The sequence below is a fragment of the Cucurbita moschata genome, unplaced genomic scaffold, assembly GCF_002738365.1.
Source record: "Cucurbita moschata cultivar Rifu unplaced genomic scaffold, Cmos_1.0 Cmo_Scf00003, whole genome shotgun sequence".
NCBI classification, from domain to species: domain Eukaryota; kingdom Viridiplantae; phylum Streptophyta; class Magnoliopsida; order Cucurbitales; family Cucurbitaceae; genus Cucurbita; species Cucurbita moschata.
Window position 1 is genome coordinate 1,022,074 of NW_019268519.1, and position 18,715 is coordinate 1,040,788.

The 18,715-nt window shown below is 35.8% G+C and overlaps 3 protein-coding genes and 1 long non-coding RNA gene across 12 annotated transcripts; 3 read left to right on the forward strand and 1 right to left on the reverse strand.

The window, feature by feature from the left end:
• Positions 1–240: 240 nt before the first annotated feature.
• Positions 241–6,791, forward strand: LOC111440997. Its single transcript, XR_002710064.1, has 3 exons — positions 241–376; positions 658–764; positions 6,611–6,791. It is a non-coding gene; the product is annotated as an uncharacterized LOC111440997 (long non-coding RNA).
• LOC111440983 (respiratory burst oxidase homolog protein A-like) lies at positions 936–7,512 on the reverse strand. The gene is made up of 15 exons (XM_023077838.1): positions 7,171–7,512; positions 6,678–7,093; positions 6,132–6,288; positions 5,970–6,018; positions 5,752–5,865; positions 4,054–4,461; positions 3,526–3,912; positions 3,295–3,390; positions 3,080–3,195; positions 2,876–2,978; positions 2,419–2,598; positions 2,202–2,327; positions 1,969–2,097; positions 1,276–1,354; positions 936–1,149 (listed from the first exon to the last, which is right to left on the reverse strand). The coding sequence occupies exons 2-15, from the start codon at positions 6,985–6,987 to the stop codon at positions 1,040–1,042; spliced, it is 2,364 nt and encodes a 787-aa protein (XP_022933606.1). The 5' UTR covers positions 6,988–7,093; positions 7,171–7,512; the 3' UTR covers positions 936–1,039.
• Positions 7,513–9,394: 1,882 nt separating this feature from the next.
• On the forward strand, positions 9,395–13,681 carry LOC111440993 (phosphoserine phosphatase, chloroplastic). Of its 8 annotated transcripts, XR_002710062.1 has the most exons (9): positions 9,396–9,569; positions 10,137–10,370; positions 10,791–10,923; positions 11,004–11,111; positions 11,755–11,848; positions 11,978–12,127; positions 12,199–12,252; positions 13,208–13,401; positions 13,595–13,681. XR_002710062.1 is itself a non-coding variant. In XM_023077857.1 (8 exons), exons 2-8 carry the CDS (start codon positions 10,148–10,150, stop codon positions 13,331–13,333), a joined length of 888 nt encoding a protein of 295 aa, XP_022933625.1. In that variant the 5' UTR covers positions 9,395–9,617; positions 10,134–10,147; the 3' UTR covers positions 13,334–13,520. The 8 variants fall into 8 exon arrangements, 7 of the variants coding, with proteins under 7 accessions (XP_022933625.1, XP_022933626.1, XP_022933624.1 ...); XM_023077857.1 differs by lacking the exon at positions 13,595–13,681 and having other exon boundaries at positions 9,395–9,617; positions 10,134–10,370; positions 13,208–13,520; XM_023077858.1 differs by lacking the exon at positions 13,595–13,681 and having other exon boundaries at positions 9,395–9,617; positions 13,208–13,520.
• Positions 13,682–15,123: 1,442 nt separating this feature from the next.
• Positions 15,124–18,699, forward strand: LOC111440984. 2 transcript variants are annotated; one of them, XM_023077840.1, is made up of 4 exons: positions 15,124–16,831; positions 17,030–17,433; positions 17,892–17,925; positions 18,010–18,699. In XM_023077840.1, exons 1-4 carry the CDS (start codon positions 15,943–15,945, stop codon positions 18,606–18,608), a joined length of 1,926 nt encoding a protein of 641 aa, XP_022933608.1. In that variant the 5' UTR covers positions 15,124–15,942; the 3' UTR covers positions 18,609–18,699. The 2 variants fall into 2 exon arrangements, with proteins under 2 accessions (XP_022933608.1, XP_022933607.1); XM_023077839.1 differs by having other exon boundaries at positions 15,125–16,831; positions 17,892–18,699.
• Positions 18,700–18,715: the final 16 nt, after the last annotated feature.

An 18,715-nucleotide genomic window follows, 5' to 3' on the forward strand; every position in this document is an offset into this window, starting at 1 on the left:
TGTGTGTATATATATATACATATATATATTTATTTGACTAATAGTTAAATTTCCCATCAAATATTGATTTTTTCTAGTAAGTTATTCTCGTTAAATTGAAACAGAATATCGAGTATTTATAATTTAATCCACAAATTATATTTCAGTTTTATTTATTATTTTAATATATAATTTATGGATGAAAATAAACGTTTTATTTAATATTTAAAGCTCAATAATTTACCCCTTTTTATTTATGGCGGGACATTTCAGTGAAAGGAAAATTGCGCGGGTGGGTCGTTGGGCGTCGGTTTTCTCTGTGCTATCCTGTCGCTGCCGCATTTGAATTGCTCGAATTGTGATGCGGCTGAATGGTTTGAACGCCTCGCAGCAACACGTAACATCTCTATTTCTCTGTCGCATGAATCAAACTTTTTCAATTTTACACGAAGCGTTTAGTATCCTCCATCGTCTTCCTAATTAGCTATTGAGATTTAGTATTGGACGGAGAGTCGTTGGACCGTTTTAGCTGACTGTATTGTTGATTAATTGTATTGGTTTGATTCAATTCTTTGATTTGTAGAAATGAACTGTGGAGTTGAGTATGATTCTACTTGTTTTATGCTTTTGTTTTTCTCTGCTTAGTGATTCCTCTTGTTGTATTTTGGTCTATGACAGAAGAGATTGCATCTAGAACAAGCCGCCTCGGGTTGACAATTTCGAGATCCAGTGTTTAAGAAAAAAATGATGCACATTCAAGCGCATTGTCTGGATGGTGCCATTCGGTACGTTTCTTTTGACTCGGGATAGCAATTTACCATTCATCGAACTTTGGTTTGGTTTCTATTTGTTATCAGTTTATTCTGTGCCTTGAAATTTCTTTCAACTTATTAATGCATTAGTGCATGTGAAACGACATATTTAAGCCGCTTTAGTGACTTAAAGGGACGAGGGTGGAGAGAAGTAATACACTGTAATGATATAATTTATTCTTTGGCGGTTGTGCCCTCTCCGCTAGCGGAAGCGGTGCAAATTTGTATAATTGAAAAATAATTTTCATCTAATAATTCTCCTTATGGAATACAAATCTAGTGGAAGTTTTGGTGGAGAACTTGGTGCAGAACCCTTCGAGTTCTCTCGCCAGTGCCGATGGACCACAGTAGAAAACCCCTGTTTAGAACCAAACCACCTTCTCGGTAAGTTGTTTTTTGGTTGAGGGAGGGGGGAGGGGGTTGTCACAGTCAACAAAGTCTTAGTTGAAGGATTAAGGAAAGTCTATTTTTTCTTTGATCTTACCAATTCTTTCTCCTCTGTGCCTCTGAACCAAATTCGAGAAGATGTTTATCCAGTTTGGGCGACCAAAATGAGTGCTTACCTAAAAATTGAAGAGATATAAACATGTCATCATTTCATTTTGAAATTTCAATCAATTGTTAACTCATTTCAGCAAACACTTATTGATAATATCACACAGAAACAACATTGTTCTCTTGAAGGTTTTTCTTATCTAATTGCTTGTATGCAGTAATTAACAATTATTTTGCTATATCTTATCTATTATTTTATGAAAATTTTAAGCAAATAAGAAACGAAGGCAGAGAAATACCCTTTCAGTGTAGTTTTAAGGTAAGACAATTATTTTAGAAGGCTTAAGTCCAACTTTGCGATCTCAAGAATGCAGCATATTTCCCAAAGTAATACATATTATAAACTAATCTAGGAAGTAAGAGATTAGGCAAGCTTGGCTGCTATGTGTACCTATGTTCTTAAGCATTTCACCTTTTAGGAGAAAGGAACACGCATTTTATAGGATTTGATCGATTTAAAACTTGTTACTCAGTTCAGTGGCGTAGCCTACACTACGTGGGTTACTTTCTTTTTAACAGGAAATTATGGGACTTACAGATTCCTCATTCAATTTTTAGACAAGGTAAGGTGGCCGATGGTTTATCTTTCTCTATGGTTCAGGCCGTGTATATGGAAACTTACAGGAGTCTTGGAGACAATGTCGATGCCCCTTCGAGTATAATGTAGGGCTTGAATTGCTCTGATCAAAACAGACCTTACATCATCTTCATGATGTACACTAGTGAGGAAATTGTGCATCTCCACAGCTAACTAAGAGCATTGTAACATAAGAATGGTTTTAAAGATACAAATGTCAGCCAGTATATCTCAAAGCATATTTGCAGAACTAAAGAATTGAGTTACGTTGTTTTTACCTGAGTTTGGTCTGAGTGTGTTAAATCGTTCATGAAGTCTTTAAACCAATCAAAGGAACTTAGCTCTCTCGTAACCCAGTAAAGGTAGGTTTTGGATTTACTTGGGCTGCCTTTTCCATTGTCAGTCTACTCAATTTTAAACCAAATTCAAGCTTTGTTGATGGTAAGTAATGGAAGGAAACTGAGGCAATAAAATCAAGGGAAAAAGGAGTCTTACATGGCCATCACATTTCCCAGTTAACCTGTTTAGAACATCTTTTAGGATGCTCATGAAGGGTGTGGCTCCAATACCCAGGCCAATTAGCACCACATGGTTGTACTTGACATGGTCTTGAGAAGCAGCACCATAGGGTCCATCAATGAATATTTTCGGGTACTCCTTTGAAGCAGAAGTTCCCTAGAAGTCATAAATTTGTATAATTGAGACTGACTTGATTATCCTTCCATTTTACCTCTAGGTAGAGTGTCAGCTCTAAGTTAGAATGCTCAACCTAGTCCTAGAGAATGTATCTAGTCCTTATCATAAAACTCTCTCTTATTTCCTTCATGATTTAAGTTCTCATGAAAAAATTACACTAATTACTTAAAAGAACTAAACAAAAATGAAAGAGATATGATGCTTTTAGAGAATTGTAAAGTTTTATCTTTCCCACCAATCACCCTTCACTCATTACCTCATGAAACAGGCTGTATAGCTCATAACTCCAATCTCCCAGATTTCTGATATGCATGCTGAGGTGGGTATCTTGTGGGGCAGAAGTTAATGAAAACGGGTGCCTAAAAAATGAAGAAGATACTTTATCACATTTTAGTAAGTAAAGAATTAATGAGAATAGCTATTAGAACTTAGAAGACTGAAACTTATTAGGATGTATTACCATTCAAATGGGGAGATTTGAGGGCATTGGATTAATACGTACATCCCACTTCGATACTTGAATCTCTCTGGTTTGCTCAACTTCAGAAATAAAACTTTTCCTGAATAAGTCCTTGCCTTTATATAATACAAAATAAACATACAAATGTTGTTAAATACTCATATTAGAGGTTGCTGTCCTCATCTCGTTTAAATCGGAAGGTAAAATAGGAATACCTTCAAAACTTTTACTTCGTACAAACATGATCTAATCGCTCTATAAATCCTCTCTCCTGTATATAATAGAACTGGAATTGCTATATACATCCAAGTCTTCACAAAAACAAAAAAAAAGAGGAAAAAAGGTTGAACAGATCAGAATCAGCTTTAAAATTTGAGCATCTAGAGAATACTTCGAAGAGAATCTGTGATGCACTTGCGAAATTTAAGCTGAGAAAAGTGGCTTACCGTTTTTTCAGTTGCTTTGTCGGTTAGGAATAGGAATATGGAGTGAACTATGAGTAATGCATATACAAATACGAACAAATGGTGGGAATACCAAAATGTATTATATCCTGTGACATGTTGGATAGACCTTGGAAGTGAGGCTGATTTGCGGCGCGGCCACTTTGTAGCCAGCAAAAATGCAATTGCCATCAATGTGACCATAATAATGCCTGTTAACGTCTCAGTTGTGGACAAGATTTCAAGGTAAGATGGCTGATGGTAGTTGAACCGAGAAGCAATAGTTCGCTGAAAAATTGACTTGTCACAGTTACTAATTCTTGGAAAATCACAAACAAGATGGGTTCCTCCATGTAGGATAACTCCGACTGCAATGCCTCCTGCAACTAACTAGGTTGGAAAAACATATGCATTAGTGTAGTTTGTGGACAAACCAATGAAAATTTAACCAAGTACATACATAGGAGTTGCCAAATTACAGACTTGTTTTTGTTATGCAACCCAAATATAAAATACCGAAGCTTCGTTTACCTTATGGAAATTTAAATTGTCGTTGAAAGGAATGACCGAGTTCAGAGACAAATTTCTACGAAGCCGTGTAATTGTGCTTCGGCAAACAGGGAGCAAGATTAGAGCCATGTTAAATTTCAAAGTCTCTGCTGCTCCCTTGGCAATCGAGAGGCAATAACCCATGACTTCAAACTCCATTCGTCTGCAGTATTGAATGAATTTCCAGTAGAACAATGCAAGGCATATGACCAACCACAAAGCCACCATCCATGCTCGTCTCCATTGAGATCTGAGCAACATTTCAGCCTCACATATCGACTGTTGAAATGGGTCATGGCTATGCCCATTGAGTGAATTTGATGACCGTTTGTTTAGAGGGGAAATAGCTTTAGGGGAGGTTATCTTGAAGAGCTTCTCAAATTGAGGTAGCTGCAATTTACGTAACAGATTAATGTAAAGAAGATTAGTAATACACTGAATATTACTAATCTCAAAGACTATAAAGCATATTAGTTTAACTATAAAGCCTTAGATGACTCGTAATACACTGAATATTTTCTCACCTCTATTGTTGAATTCAATGCATGTATATACACTTACACATGGCTGAACAGAATGAGTTGAATTTACGTCACAATTTTTCCCACCCATACAGGGATCAACATAATGTACCCAGAGACATTTAATATATCCATCACCAAAACGGTAATCCCCCCGCCCCCTTTTGGCATCTTTGAACTCGTTTGATCTGTTTGATGGCAATGCATTTGATACAACAGCAGGATAGAGTATTGGGTAGATAGGACCACCTTATATGACCTTATTATGTGTCTTCGTTTGTTCTTATTTGCTTTTTGGATTAAAAAACTGCTGGGAGTATGGTCGAAGTCTCCTATGTGCTAGATTAGGAGAAAATTATGAATTTATAAATGAGAAAGAAGAACATTATTGGTATGAAGTCTTTTAGGTGAGTTCGAAAGTCAAGACATGACGAGTTGTACTCAAAGGAGAATATTATATCATTGTGGAGATATGTGGAGGCATCAATCATGCCCATGATTTAGTTGGATAAAGAAAATCCTCAAGTGTCAAACAAATAAATAGGTGAGCCTCAAAGAGACATAGTCATGGTTGAAAGATTCACGGTATGCAGAGCAAGGTATACAGAGCAAAGAAATTGGCCTAGATATGAGCTAAGACGGATAGATGACTATTTAAAGAGAAGTTTGGTAGTACTTCATTTAAGGGGTGAATTGTTGGGAGTGTGACCACAGTCTTACATTGGTTGGATAAGGGGAAGATTAAGAGTATAAGTGATTGGTATGATATCTTTTGAGTAAGACCAAAAGTAAAACCATGAGCATTTATGCCCAATGCATATTACTCTTAGAGATACTCAATGTTTCATTGAAAGTCCAAAATAAACCAATGCAGTTGTTCTTGAAATGATATTAGGTAATACATGTTTGGTAATCCCAAGGGATATATTCTCAATCTTTCTCTAACCATTAGGTGCACAATTACTGTTACTTTACTCAAAATGTTACTGAGATTCATTTTGAAGAAAACTAATATGTCTGCTACTTGATAATTAATACTAGTGAAAGAACTCATGATATGTAGATACTTTTAACGGCGGATCCATAGTTGCTGTTGTTTAAATAAGATGAAATTTATCTTAAATCTGAAGGAAAACAATATCGAAACATATAATAATACCTCAATGTAGCCCTGCTTTCCTTCATCTAGTACTTCCATGACTAAAGCAGCATAATCTTCTCCTTCTTCATGGGTCACAGATAACTTATTGGTACTAGCAGTTAACAGTATTATCTGAAAGTCCCAAATTTATTATAATGTTAACACCAAAACAAATAAAACCTTATTCTTTCCGACATCCCGAAAAGAAGAGAAATATTGTAAAAGTTCAGAGAGACCTGTTTGATATCTTTCTTAGTTACCCTTCCATCCATATTCCTATCACAACTGAAGGAAATTACACAAACGGGAAAGGTGATCAGTAATAGGATGAATTGGTTTTACATTTATTGCCAAATAAAAAGGCAAAGAATTGAGAATTAGGGGATATTAGTTTTTACAGGTCAAATAGAATTCTTGTTCTTGAATTAACATTCGAATGACTCAACCGGCACCAGAGATTATGAAATTCACTTTTGGTGATTTCTATTTGCCAATCTTTTCTTCTTCTTAGCGCCCTCAACAGTTCGTAAGCAAATTCCTCGGACTCTGACATTCCTACTCGAAAGATGGTGATGGAAGAGATAAATGGTTAATACATAAATTCATTTATTAAGAAAAAACACTTCTGTCTTGAATAGTTCAAATGCTTGACTATGTTTGTAAAATTTAAAATATATTTATGAACAATTGACACAATTTAGCTTTTCTCATGAATGAAGTGATCTAAATTAGTTATGTGATGCTTTCCTGATTACTTTGTTGCTTTTCCGACGTTAGAGTTTGACTGATGAATGTTGATTCAAATAATTTCTTATTAACCTAGAGTCTCTGAGTTTTTGATATCTCATTTTTCTCATTGTCTTTGATTGTTGGGAAGAGGGAAGAACTAGAAATTAGAACAAAAAAAAAAAAAACAGAGAGAACCGTGTTGCTTAGCATCTCACCTATACAGAAGGCAAAATTAGACCACTTCACGGCTGGTTCAGATCCAACACTGGTCCAAGACAGCTGATCGAACCGCTTCTCTGCCAATTTCCATTCACTTCCATTGTCACAAAGAAAGTCAATAAATCGCAGTCGTGGAGCATACCACGATCTGTCCTCATTCTGACCTGAAAAACTAAATGTGTCATTTTGGAAAGAAGGGGATGAGCGGGACGAAGAAGTGGATGATGACGATAAAGAAGGAGAGAGAGCAAAGGCAGCTGAGAGAGAGAGTCTCTGCTCTGTCTGTCTCTCCAAATGAATTTCCATTGATAGGACTCTCCTCTAATCTGGGCAGGTTCAGTATTTTCATTCAAAACTGAAAAAATGTATCCATTTCTCCCCTTCTCTTCAAGAAAACTTAGCTGTACTGCCCCTGCAAATCCGAAGGAAAATGAATGCGGGCTAGTTTATGAATGGAAGCTGAAGTTGGTGGTGAGAAATAAGTCATACATTGGGACTAACACATGAAGTTGTATTCCATGTTTGCTTCCTTATTTTCATTGACAAGTTTGTGGTTGAAATATTGGGGCAGTTGAGAATATATATAGAAAAGGACAATGGAAGGTTGAGCATATGTACATTTGGTGGCGTATTGGTTTGATTGAAATGTGTGAATGATTAGAGATAAATAATTAAAGGAAGGGAAGAAGGTTTTGTTGGGTGGATTAGGAGAGAAAGTGATGCTGAGGCAGGTTAATCATTGGATTTCGAATATGAGATGGATGCAAACGAAAGGGATCATGTGGTTTGTTTCTGCATGCAAGAGGAGAGAGAAAGGAAGTTGACGTTTAGCAGCCATTGGATAATTATTTTTTAGTTTGGTATCTTCTTTCTTCCTGTTCTTTCATGGCGGGCGGACGGCTGTAAGTAGTACTGTGTGTGCTGCTGCGGGGTGACTCACTCTCTCTCCCCTCTTATAGATATCCTTTTTATACAAGGTATGATTTTTTTTATAAGGATAGTTTATCTTCTATATTTTCTCATGGTTAATCTATGCCTTCATGCATGTGCATTCTCTCTCTCTCTTTCATTTAAAATATCTAAACTTCTCTAGATAATTATTTAGTTTTAATTTTTTTGTTTTGTTAATTACTTGCGTTTTACCTATGCTTTAACTTGAATTTCAAATTTATTGGTAAAAAATAGATTAGAAAGCAAAGAAGTTTATAGGGTAATTAGTATTTATAAATATATTTTTTTAAATTAAATAATTATCAAAAGAAAGTTTAGATATTTGATTTTGTTCTTGGACATGTGAGTCTTACATATGGTACACATGCATGTATGCATATGCAGCAGCCACAGTGATGGGCATTTCTGATCATTTGATAATTCAGTATCCAATGATCTATTGAGTTCTCAGATTTACTGAGTTTGGAGAAAAAAAGTGGGTGTGATGTGCAGTTAGATTTACTGAACTAGGCAACCAGACGGTTGTTGAATTGCTTTCGACCTGTTTCGGTTGAAGTGGGTGAGTGTATTTTTGTGTTGAGAATTTTCTCAGATTTGATTTTTATGATCTAATTAGAACAATCAGCTCAGCTCAGCTCACTTTAAAGTGAAACTTTCCAAAATTCTCCTATTATTAGTTTAGGGTGGCGTGTAGGGAAGAAGAAGGTGGGCTAAATTGACCGTGATGGGTAACTTCTTAAGCCCTCTGGAAAATGGGTAACAGCCATTTTTATAGTAAAACAAAAATTCAAAGAGAATGTGTTTTGAAATATATATTTAATATAGTGTTGACCATTGGGCAATGCTAAAAGCCAGAAATTAATCAAATGCCATGATGCAGAAGAAAATGTGTGATCAAATTTAAAGGTTTTTCATGAAGTTAACATCTTAGCCTCACCAATACGACGTTTAGTAGATTAGAACTCATTCTATTTTATTCTTAGATTAGGTTTAGTAGTTCATAAATAGTTAACTCTTTACCTTTACGTTAGGTCTAGCCGGTTGAAATTTATTCTATTTTATTCTTGATAGTATAAAACTTAAAATTTGCCATTCATTCTTAGTTTAATACCAACTTTTATTTGACTTGAGAATTAAATAATAAACATTTTCATATAAAAAAAAAAAATCATGTATGAATATGCTTTTCAAATTTTGGAGGAAAGCGTTCGACTACCAATATGAACCACTTTTATTTATATATATATATATATATATGAGATTTTACAATAATGTCTTTGATTAATTTTGTGCAATTTTTTAATTTGGTTTACATGTGAGTATTACCCCCAAAATTTCCCTTAAGCAGTTCATGAAGTAGTACAATGTCTAACTAAGAGCAGTTTAGGTAGAATTTTAGGTTTAGTTTATGATGTGAAATTTTCATACATTTGAATTTATTAATATAAAATTTTCAATATTATTTATGGATAAACTAGTATATCGATTGAAAATTTAAAAAATGCTCAAATAAGTAAAGTTTGTAAGGATAAACTTAAATTAACTCGATTTTATCTAAATTAATTTTAGGTTAATCTATAAATCAACCTTCAGTTAAATTATTAAACTATACCTGAGTTTAAAAGGCCACTCTTTTTTTTTTTTTTTTTTTTTTTTTTTTTTTTTTTTTTTTTTTTTTTTTTAATTTTAACAATACTGGAAAGTGAAGCTTCAAACAGGATACGATCAATTTCGTAGACAATTAAAATAATTTTATCCTCTAATGTCTTTTGACAATGAATGGGTAAAAATCCGTGAATAGTAACGTTCTTAAAATATTCTTCTCCAAAGGCAGGGCGAACTTTGAGCGTGGCGCAAGCTTTTTTTCCATCAGCTGTTTGGTTATTCTTGCAAAAGCGAGCGAATTTCACAGATCCAGAGAAGTGAGACACAGCTTGGTAAATTTCTGTTCGACAGTCTGCTACTGAATTGTAATAGGATTACGAGTATTCCATTTCTGATCGTTGGCCTCTATGTTTCACATTTTTCATTCAATGAATCTCATTGGGTTACCTCCGCATATGCATTTTGCTTTGTTTTTGTTCATTTTCGCCCACCCACGTTTTGTTTTCCTCTGGAGACTGTTTATTCGTTTGGTTTCTCGAGTAAATTTGAAGAATCCCGTGGAAAGGAAAGATTTATACCGGGGATTGTTTAATGTTTGAAGTTGGTTAGAAATTTATCTTCCTGCCCTTTTTCTTCTTGCTTTTCGTGGCTTCGTTTTGGATTTTTAATGGCAAATATATGTTTCCTTTTAGATTTTTCTGAGTTCATGCGGATCTAGGTTTCTTAAGTTATAAGATATGCATATATCATATATTATTGTGTTGGTTGATGATATAGAGACAAGGGTGTGTTCGCTTGATGGATTTTCTTTGATTTATCGAATTCTGAACTGGGTAAGTGCTGGAGTGTATGTGTCGACCAGGTTCACTGATTTGGATACTTTGTTTTGTTCATAGCAGACGGATAATTGATGGACAGTTTATTGAGTGCACGAATCAAACCATTACCTACTCATTCTAGACAAATTCACTCAACTATTCGACCCACGTTGTTATTGCAATTTTCTAGAAGATTGGGTAAAAGTCAAATGGAGATGGGGAGATGTCGCACGTCATTTAATTCAATTGCCGCTTCAGTTCAGCCTATAGAAGGCTCTGCACTTTCTCAATTCAACAACACATTGCCATCCAAAGGTCACTACAAATTTCTGGAATATATTGTCCTATGTCAATGTCTGTACTATCTACTTTGTAGGGATGGAATCTGATCAACTTGATAATATCTTTTTGGTAGCAGCCCTACATGGTTTAGACGTCGGTGGTTGACAATATAGATGGAAGGGATCGTCTTTTCTTTTAGCTCTCCTTTTATTTTTATTTTTATTTTTTTTGGGGGGGTGGTCAAAAAGAACTGCCAAGGGAAATTTTGTTATTTCAGCAGTGAAATCACTATATATGAGTTCGGATGGAAATTTTAAAAAGAGATGGTGCTCACTGCTGACTTGCTTTACCCAATGATCAAACTTTGTTGTTCTTGAGTTCCTCAACTCAATCGAGATATTCTTTCATCTCACTCAGTTGGTAATTGTTCTCTCATATTTTACTATCTATCAGAGGTGTTGGAGCTGTGGAAAAGTGCAAATGCAGTATGCTTCGATGTTGATAGCACAGTTTGTGTAGATGAGGGCATTGATGAATTAGCAGATTTCTGTGGAGCTGGAGAGGCTGTTGCAGAATGGACTGCTAGGTTTGATTTGATTGTTTCTTACACGATTTACTTGGCCTCCTTGGATTTTCATTTAACTGAGATTTGTATGTCCTCCGCAGGGCAATGGGTGGCTCTGTTCCATTTGAGGTTGCTTTGGCTGCTAGGCTATCTTTGTTTAACCCTTCACTTTCCCAAGTTGAGGAATTTCTCGCTAAGAGACCTCCAAGGTATGGGGTTGTTTTCCATGTGCATTAACTTTTTCCAAAAATAGGGATGTTGCTCATACATGACTATAGAACAGACTAAAACGCTTCCTGTTTATAAGACTTAAAAAATTTGTAAAAAATGCTAATACTTGGTTCATGGCATCCATTGCCGTCCCTGCTTTTCTGGCTACATCAAATGATGATTTGTTTTATCATATTCCTTTCTGATTTGTTCTTAATGTAATGCAGGATGCTTATTTTACATTTTTATTTTGTAGATAGCTACTCTTTAGATCACTAATGTTCTTAATATGGGACCATTAAGCTCCAATGGCACCCAGATATTGTTTAATATATTAACAGCAGCAAGTTTGTTTGTCTAAATTTTTTTATTTGAACAGCCGCCCGTTTGGATGGTAAACAAAACATGAAAACTTTTCATTGAATGTGAAGTTTATTTTTATTTTCATTTTTTACTTTAACTATATTTGGAGGTGGGGGGATTCGAACCTATGACCTCTTGGTCTTTGAGTGTGAAGTATTTTATGTGTTAATTCTTTAAACAAGAGTTTCCATTTTCTGTAAAATATTTGAAAACAGCATTAGATCATCTGTGCTCCTAATCTTCCAGCTGACTCATAAAAGATGGATTGTTGCTCTTCAGGCTTTCTCCAGGTATAGATGAATTAGTCAAAAAGCTAAAAGCTAACAACATTGACGTATATCTGATTTCCGGAGGTTTTCGTCAAATGATCAATGTAAGTATATGATTAATTGTAGTGAGCCTCTCATATTTCATGAAGAACTAACTACTAATGTTAGTTATTGGAAAATTAATGAGGAATTGATGTTTATTATTATTAATCAACGAGCTACTTTGTGTGAAGCCTGTTGCATCAATTCTTGGGATTCCCCATGAGAATATTTTTGCCAACCAATTGCTTTTCGGAAGCAAGGGTGAATTCATTGGGTTCGACGAAAATGAGCCTACTTCAAGGAGTGGGGGGAAAGCAACTGCAGTGCAACAACTGAGGAAGGTAGAATCATTGCTTTTGGTAAGACGTGCTGTTGATTTTCGAATGCAAATTTGATTCGGGTGGTTTTGCAGGCTCGTGGATACAAGACGTTGGTCATGACCGGGGATGGTGCAACTGATCTTGAGGTGAAAAGTGACATTTGAGTCTCAAAACGTGAATTACAACAATTGTTTTTCTTATAAAATATCTTAAATTGCTAAACAGTCATAGTTACGTATTCCTAGCTAATCCTTCGTTGGCAAATTGTTACGAACCACAACTCTCCACAATGATATGGTATTGTCCACGAGCATAAGCCCTCGTGGCTTTGCTTTTGATTTGTTGATTTCCCTAAAAGGCCTCGTACCAATGGAGATGTATTCCTTACTTATAAACGCATGATCATCCCCTTAATTAGCCAATGTGGGACTCCCTCCCAACAATTCTCAACCCCTTCGAACAGAGTACACCATAGAGCTACCCTTGAGGCCTATGGAGCCCTTGAACAGTCTCTCCTTAATCGAGGCTCAACTCCTTTCTCTAGAGCCCTCAAACACAAAGTACACCCTTTGTTCGACACTTAGAGTCACTTTTGACCACACCTTCAAGGCTCACAACTTCTTTATTTGACATTTGAGGATTCTATTGACATGGCTAAGTTAAGGGCATAACTCTGATACCATGTTAGAAACCACGACTCTCCACAATGGTATTATATTGTCCACTTTAAGCATAAATTCTCATGGCTTTACTTTTACTTTTCTCAAAAAGCCTCGTACCAATGGAGATGTATTTCTTACTTTAAATCCATGATCATCTCCTTAATTAGCCAACGTGGGACTCCCTTCCAAACTTCCTCAACACAAATGACTTCCACTTCCCAGCTCCATAGTTCTTGCTTGTTGTTAGATTTTGTTTATTCTTCATGATTTTAGTTGATTTAAGATGTTTGTTATACCGACCTTACCTATGGCCCAATTGAGCTGATTATGCAGTAAACTTTTCGGACCCTTGATCCTGGGTTCGCTAATCACTCATAGTTGCAAGCAAGTTGAAGCTTGATCATTTTTCTAATTCCAACGCATATTCTTTTCGATGTAGGCTCGTAAACCAGGAGGCGCTGACTTGTTTATTTGTTATGCCGGTGTTCAACTTCGAGAAAACGTTGCAGCAAAAGCTGACTGGTTGGTCTTCAATTTTGTAGATTTGATCAACTCCCTTGAGTAGCACATATTTTTTCTGAGATGCATCCTCCTTGATTCTTACATCTTGTATTGCTTGCTTTCTCTATGGCTATAGAAGTTTTCATTATCATGTTTGGAAATGTGTGAAACTCTGGTGTATGAACAAGGATTGGAACTATGATGCATCTTTCTTCTCAATACACAAATTTTACCTTTTTACAGTTCTAAAATGCTCTCGTTCATTAGGGTGGAAGAAGGTTGGTTTGGATGGACTAGTTTCTAATACTCTTTGGTAGTGTGGTACCTATTTCTGCAGTCACACTAGGAACTTCCATAAATTATTCTTCAATGCCAATGAATTTTACATCCTTACCCTAATTATTTCTATGAATATTTGTACTAGAGCATAGAGACTTTTAAGGGTCTTGGCTTCTACTATGCAAAGTAAAGACGGTTTTTAGTGTTGATAAAAATGGCTATATTTGCTCGAGAATTGGGAGCTCAACTTCTAGGCTAGAGAAGGAGCAATAATGGTATTTGGAGAATATATATTTGGCTTTAAGACGAAAAATTAGCGGTAAACAATAGATACTAGATAATGTGTGTATCAACCTGAGTGATGGACACAAGATCAAACACATGTGCAGAACGAATAGAGCAACGATCTGTTACCGTCACCCACCTAGCACCCGCTTCACTTGTACAACTAATGTAAATCACTCAAAACTAGTTCCATGTACATTCGAAATAGCCCTAAGTTCTCCTCCCTAAAAAAAAAGGTTTAAAGGTTAAACTTTAAACTTAATCATGATTTTTCCAGAAAGATCTTTTACGATTCACATGCAGAAAGATCTTTTACGAGCTTCGTTCCAAATGTTTTCTTTTTTTTTCTTTTTTTTCTTTTTTTTTCTTCCAAAGAAAATGTTAGAAAGAAAGCCAAAAGCCACAGCATTTTTCTTTCCAAACCCAATTTTCTGTATTTTTATAATATAATAAATGACAAATTCCAAAAGCCAATGAGTGGGTTTGCTTAATTAATCAGCCATCTTAATAACCTAATTAAGTAATTAACGTATATCTTTCCTTTTTTTTTTTTTTTTGCCATTCTTTAATTCCAAAAACAAAACTTCTAATACACTTTCTTGATTTATTTAATTCTTGGTAATAAATTTTTAAATTATATATTAATAATTCAACTCAAAATTTTCTATTTAGAATTTATGGTCAATTTTTTCTCGATAAATTGAGAAAATATATATTGGATACATTGTAGCGACGAGAGTTAAATTCATTTAGGTATTAGATTATTCATGCATAATGATAATACATGTATTAGGAAGATTCATTATTTAATATTTGGTACATATGATCAAGAAAAATGTTCCAAAAGTCAACTTTAAAATAGAATACATAGCAAGATATATATATATATATATATATATATACCGAATATTTAACCTTAGAAAAAAAAAATATATATTTTATGTGCTCAATTATGATAAAATTATTTTTTTAATAATATTGCGTTATTAAGGGAAAAATATTTAAATTTACAACCCACAAGGTCAATAACCCCTAGAGCCCTATGCTAAACTGAGGTATTCAATGAAATTAATATTTGGTTGTTGCCATAAAGATTTAAAATTCATTTTAGCAAATGTATTTCTTTTGTTATATTATTATTATTACAAATTGTTTAAATGGAAACTTTTTTAATCACAAAAATTGGATAATGTTTTAAATTAAAAGTGAATTTTTAAAAAAAAAATAAAAAGGAAAAGAAAATTTATGATTTGTATTTGTACTGTAGACGGGGCCTTGGTTATTGCCATTGGTTTACCTTAGTAGATAACAGGGCAGCCGGTCTTATTCTTCGGGCCATTTCAACAACCGCCGCGACGACGATAACGACACCTCCAAAGCTCGCATTTCTTCGCTCGGCACGTCTTCTGGGGCCTCCTGGATTTTCAATCTCTTTAGGAACTAGATTTCCGTGGACCCATTTTTCGCCATGTTCTTCTACCGTCTCCGCCACCATTTTGTCAGCTTCCTTTACATTCCCTTGATTATGGAAATCTGCGATTGCGTTGGTGGGTTCTGCGGCACAAGGGCTGTTCTCAAATGGGTATTTCTTGGTTGAGATTTTTTCCTTTTTGTTGGTGGGCTGTGGGTTTTTTTTTTGTGTTCGTTTATTGGGTTGAGCCAAAATTGGATGCCTATTAAGAAATGGCTTCTGGGTAGCGTTGATTTTTATGTGATATATCTTGATTCTCTAGAGCTTGTGAAGGAAATGCGGCCTTGAACTTTATATTTGATTCTGTTCAATCTCTCTGTCTGCTCGAAATCGTTTATTTCTTCTAGGTTCATGAGTAATTTGTACTGTTAAATTTTGCTGCCAATGAATTCAAGTCTGTATTTGAGGCCGCTGGGTATAGCTCCTGGTTAATTTCAAGGTATAGATGTCGCCTAGGTTCCCTTTCTACGCATAAAAAATGGGGAATGTTATGCTGTTTTAGCTTTGTTTTTTCTTTGTGCTATAGGGTTTTGCTTGTAGATTCACTCGGCTTGCTGTAATGGGAGTTAGAACAAAAGGGGAGATTAGTATTGTGGGATTTGGCTAGAGTCTTTGGTTGTGGAAGGGGGTGTGCTGAAATGGACTTGTGGGTAGTTGCTACTGCTGCTGGTGCTGGATACTTAGCCAAGTATTGGCAGAAACTGTTGAGGGATGGGAATAGCTCATCTCAAATGTCTTCTAGGAATTCGATTAATGAGGAAGTAGGATCTCTGGATCATCCCTTCAACGAAACAGCTCGAAGAACGAAAGCAATTAGAGATATCCTGCCTGATGAAGGAGAGGTTTTGAATGAGAGAGATTTTGATACAAGTCTATTCAATGTGGCTTCTACAAATGGTTTTGATTGTGAAAAGATGGAAAGTTTGGGGAATTACCAGAACTATAACGATCTTCGAGTATCCGATTTGCCACTGGAATTATCATTGAGTAAGGACCCTCAAGCATTTGGCCATAGAAGTAGTATGAATGCGAATATGGACGATAATGTTACTGATCAGCTACCTTGTTCATCTTCTAGAGAATTGAACTGGTTTCGGCCTACTGTGAGGAAAATAGGTTCTCTTAGACGTAAACGTTCGTGTGGGAGATTTATTAGACCGCTTAGTTCGTTAGATAGTTGTGTGCTGTCTCATCTTTACAAGGAACACATTGAAATGGAAGAGTATATCCTACATTCGTTTCAGTCACCATCTGAATCAACCAGGAGGCGGCTCGTTGTAAACGGTGGAACTCGGATGGTCAGCCGGGCAGCTAGGGACTCTTTTAGCGTTCAGGTCGATATGGATGCAAGCAACTTCCAAAAAGAGCCATTGATTGAAAAGATCAGAAATGTGTGTGGATTACCTTTGCTTCCTAAAATACAGTCTTTGAAGAACTATGAGATGATAGACATCAAGGGAGAAAGGAGACAAGGTGGAGCAAGCAATGGCAGTCAAATGCATAATGAGAAGCTCCTCCATGGAGAAGGTGAATTTTAATTAGATAACTTCAGGGTTGCTAAATTCTTTTTCGTTCTAAACGCCTTTTTATCTCGAACTCGTAACCTTTAAAGATTGAAATTTCTTTGTTCTGAGCTGTTGTGATGTTCATTATCAGTATCAGTATTGTTAATTGGTTACCATTTGCCTAATTGTGCTTAAATTTACATTTCATTGTGATCATCAGATCGAATGCTTCCGTTCTATCTTGGATTTTCGATCGGCTTAATATCATCTTACATGGCAAATAAGCGAGAAATAGACAAGCTCAAAGAGTTATTAAAGCATACAAAAAACTTGGTTCAAGATCTACAAGAGGAACTTGAGATGAAGGACTCTGTAACAGTGAAGGAGCTTTCAAATGAGAATTGTGAATCACTAGACATATCTGAAAATTCGTTCTTCGGTAGGAGAGAACGGAATCTCGATTCTTCGGCTAAATCTGATGATAAGGAATTATTCGAACAAAACGCTGAAGAGGGGTCAGAATCTCTGAGTAAAATTGAAGCTGAGCTTGAAGCAGAACTCCAGAGATTGGGACTTAATACCCATACGTCGAGTACAGATCAACGATTTTCTGATCTTCATGAGGTAATTGGTGTCTATTTATTGAACGTTTTTTCTTTCGGTACATACACATACATATCGTCTCATTATCTCACTGTGATGTTAATTTTCTGTTTCCAAGTTTAAGCATATCATTCAGATTTGGTTCTTTCTCTAGAACTCAAATGTTCAAATGATGAGTTCTTGCTGTGGTCAATTCCTTTTGGTTCTGCTTATCTTTATGGTTTATCCTTAATTCACAAACTTAAAAGTATATATATCCGATGTCGTTTATACGTAAAACTTAATGACAACATAGTTTATGGATCGCTTTGAAAGAGGGCGTGTGATGTATGCTTAAAGATTGGTCGTCACGGTATGTTTTGAGCCACGAACGAGGAAGAGGAACTGTTCACCTTACACCTGCTTAGTTTATTAGCAAAAACGATGATATTTAGTGGTACTCATTGTTTTGTGTTGATATGGAGCAATTTCTTTTGCAGCTTGAACAAGAATGTGCAGTAGATTTCTCTGAAGGTGAGTTGAGAGCTGACATTATCAATGGGCTAAGTGCTACTCAGCTTCATGAAATTCAAGTTGACAGTGAGATTGCTTCTTCAGGTAACCACACAGTTTCACCCTGGGAGCTTAGCATGCGACTACACGAAGTAATCCAATCGAGGCTTGAAGCGCGTGTGAGAGAACTCGAAACAGCCCTTGAGAATAGCGAGAGGAAACTTCAGAGGGTCGAAACCAAGCAGATCAATAATTGGAAAGGATTCACCCCAAGTGAACAACTGGTACATTCATCTAGTGAAGAAAGTCTTACTTCTCAACCTCTTGTTATGAATTTAGCGGGAGAAGCTCTGGATGCCTACAATGAGGCATATAATGAGTTGATCGATACGGATGACTCCGAAGAAGAGCTCGTGTGTCCTCCATCAGCAGTCGACGAAAGTAAGCATCGACAAAGCAACACCACCACAAACGGTCATCGATTTTCAATCCCGACAAGCCTCAGTAGGATACGTGTTAAGGAGAAAATGAAGGATTGTGATTACAAGGTTCAGCAGTCAAATGATGGAGATGAAAGCAGTGATTATGATGATGAGATGGAGAAGCAGTTGATAAAGCAGATAGTGGAGAAAACCAGAAAGGGATCCCCTGTGGTTCTGAATGCACAAAGATGGCTGTTTTCAATGGATAAAGACGACGTCTGAACCATAATGTAATACTGATCAAACATTAGTGTAAAACACCCAACATTACCATCAATTATTATTGTTCTGCAAGAGCCTTCTTCTTTTGGTCGTTGAATAATGACACT

What these genes read in the sequence shown, in the direction of transcription:
- LOC111440993 (XM_023077857.1), top strand. Translation starts at nt 10,148, where the DNA reads ATGGACAGTTTATTGAGTGCACGAATCAAACCATTACCTACTCATTCT. An exon ending in GTTGCAGAATGGACTGCTAG is followed by an intron (nt 10,924 to 11,003) that starts GTTTGATTTGAT and finishes TGTCCTCCGCAG; the next exon opens with GGCAATGGGTGGCTCTGTTC. An exon ending in ATGGTGCAACTGATCTTGAG is followed by an intron (nt 12,253 to 13,207) that starts GTGAAAAGTGAC and finishes TTTTCGATGTAG; the next exon opens with GCTCGTAAACCAGGAGGCGC.
- LOC111440984 (XM_023077839.1), top strand. Translation starts at nt 15,943, where the DNA reads ATGGACTTGTGGGTAGTTGCTACTGCTGCTGGTGCTGGATACTTAGCC. An exon ending in GAAGCTCCTCCATGGAGAAG is followed by an intron (nt 16,832 to 17,029) that starts GTGAATTTTAAT and finishes TGTGATCATCAG; the next exon opens with ATCGAATGCTTCCGTTCTAT. An exon ending in GATTTTCTGATCTTCATGAG is followed by an intron (nt 17,434 to 17,891) that starts GTAATTGGTGTC and finishes TTTCTTTTGCAG; the next exon opens with CTTGAACAAGAATGTGCAGT.
- LOC111440983 (XM_023077838.1), bottom strand. Translation starts at nt 6,987, where the DNA reads ATGGAAATTCATTTGGAGAGACAGACAGAGCAGAGACTCTCTCTCTCA. An exon ending in CTAAGAAAGATATCAAACAG is followed by an intron (nt 5,866 to 5,969) that starts GTCTCTCTGAAC and finishes TGGGACTTTCAG; the next exon opens with ATAATACTGTTAACTGCTAG. An exon ending in GAAAGCAGGGCTACATTGAG is followed by an intron (nt 4,462 to 5,751) that starts GTATTATTATAT and finishes CGTAAATTGCAG; the next exon opens with CTACCTCAATTTGAGAAGCT.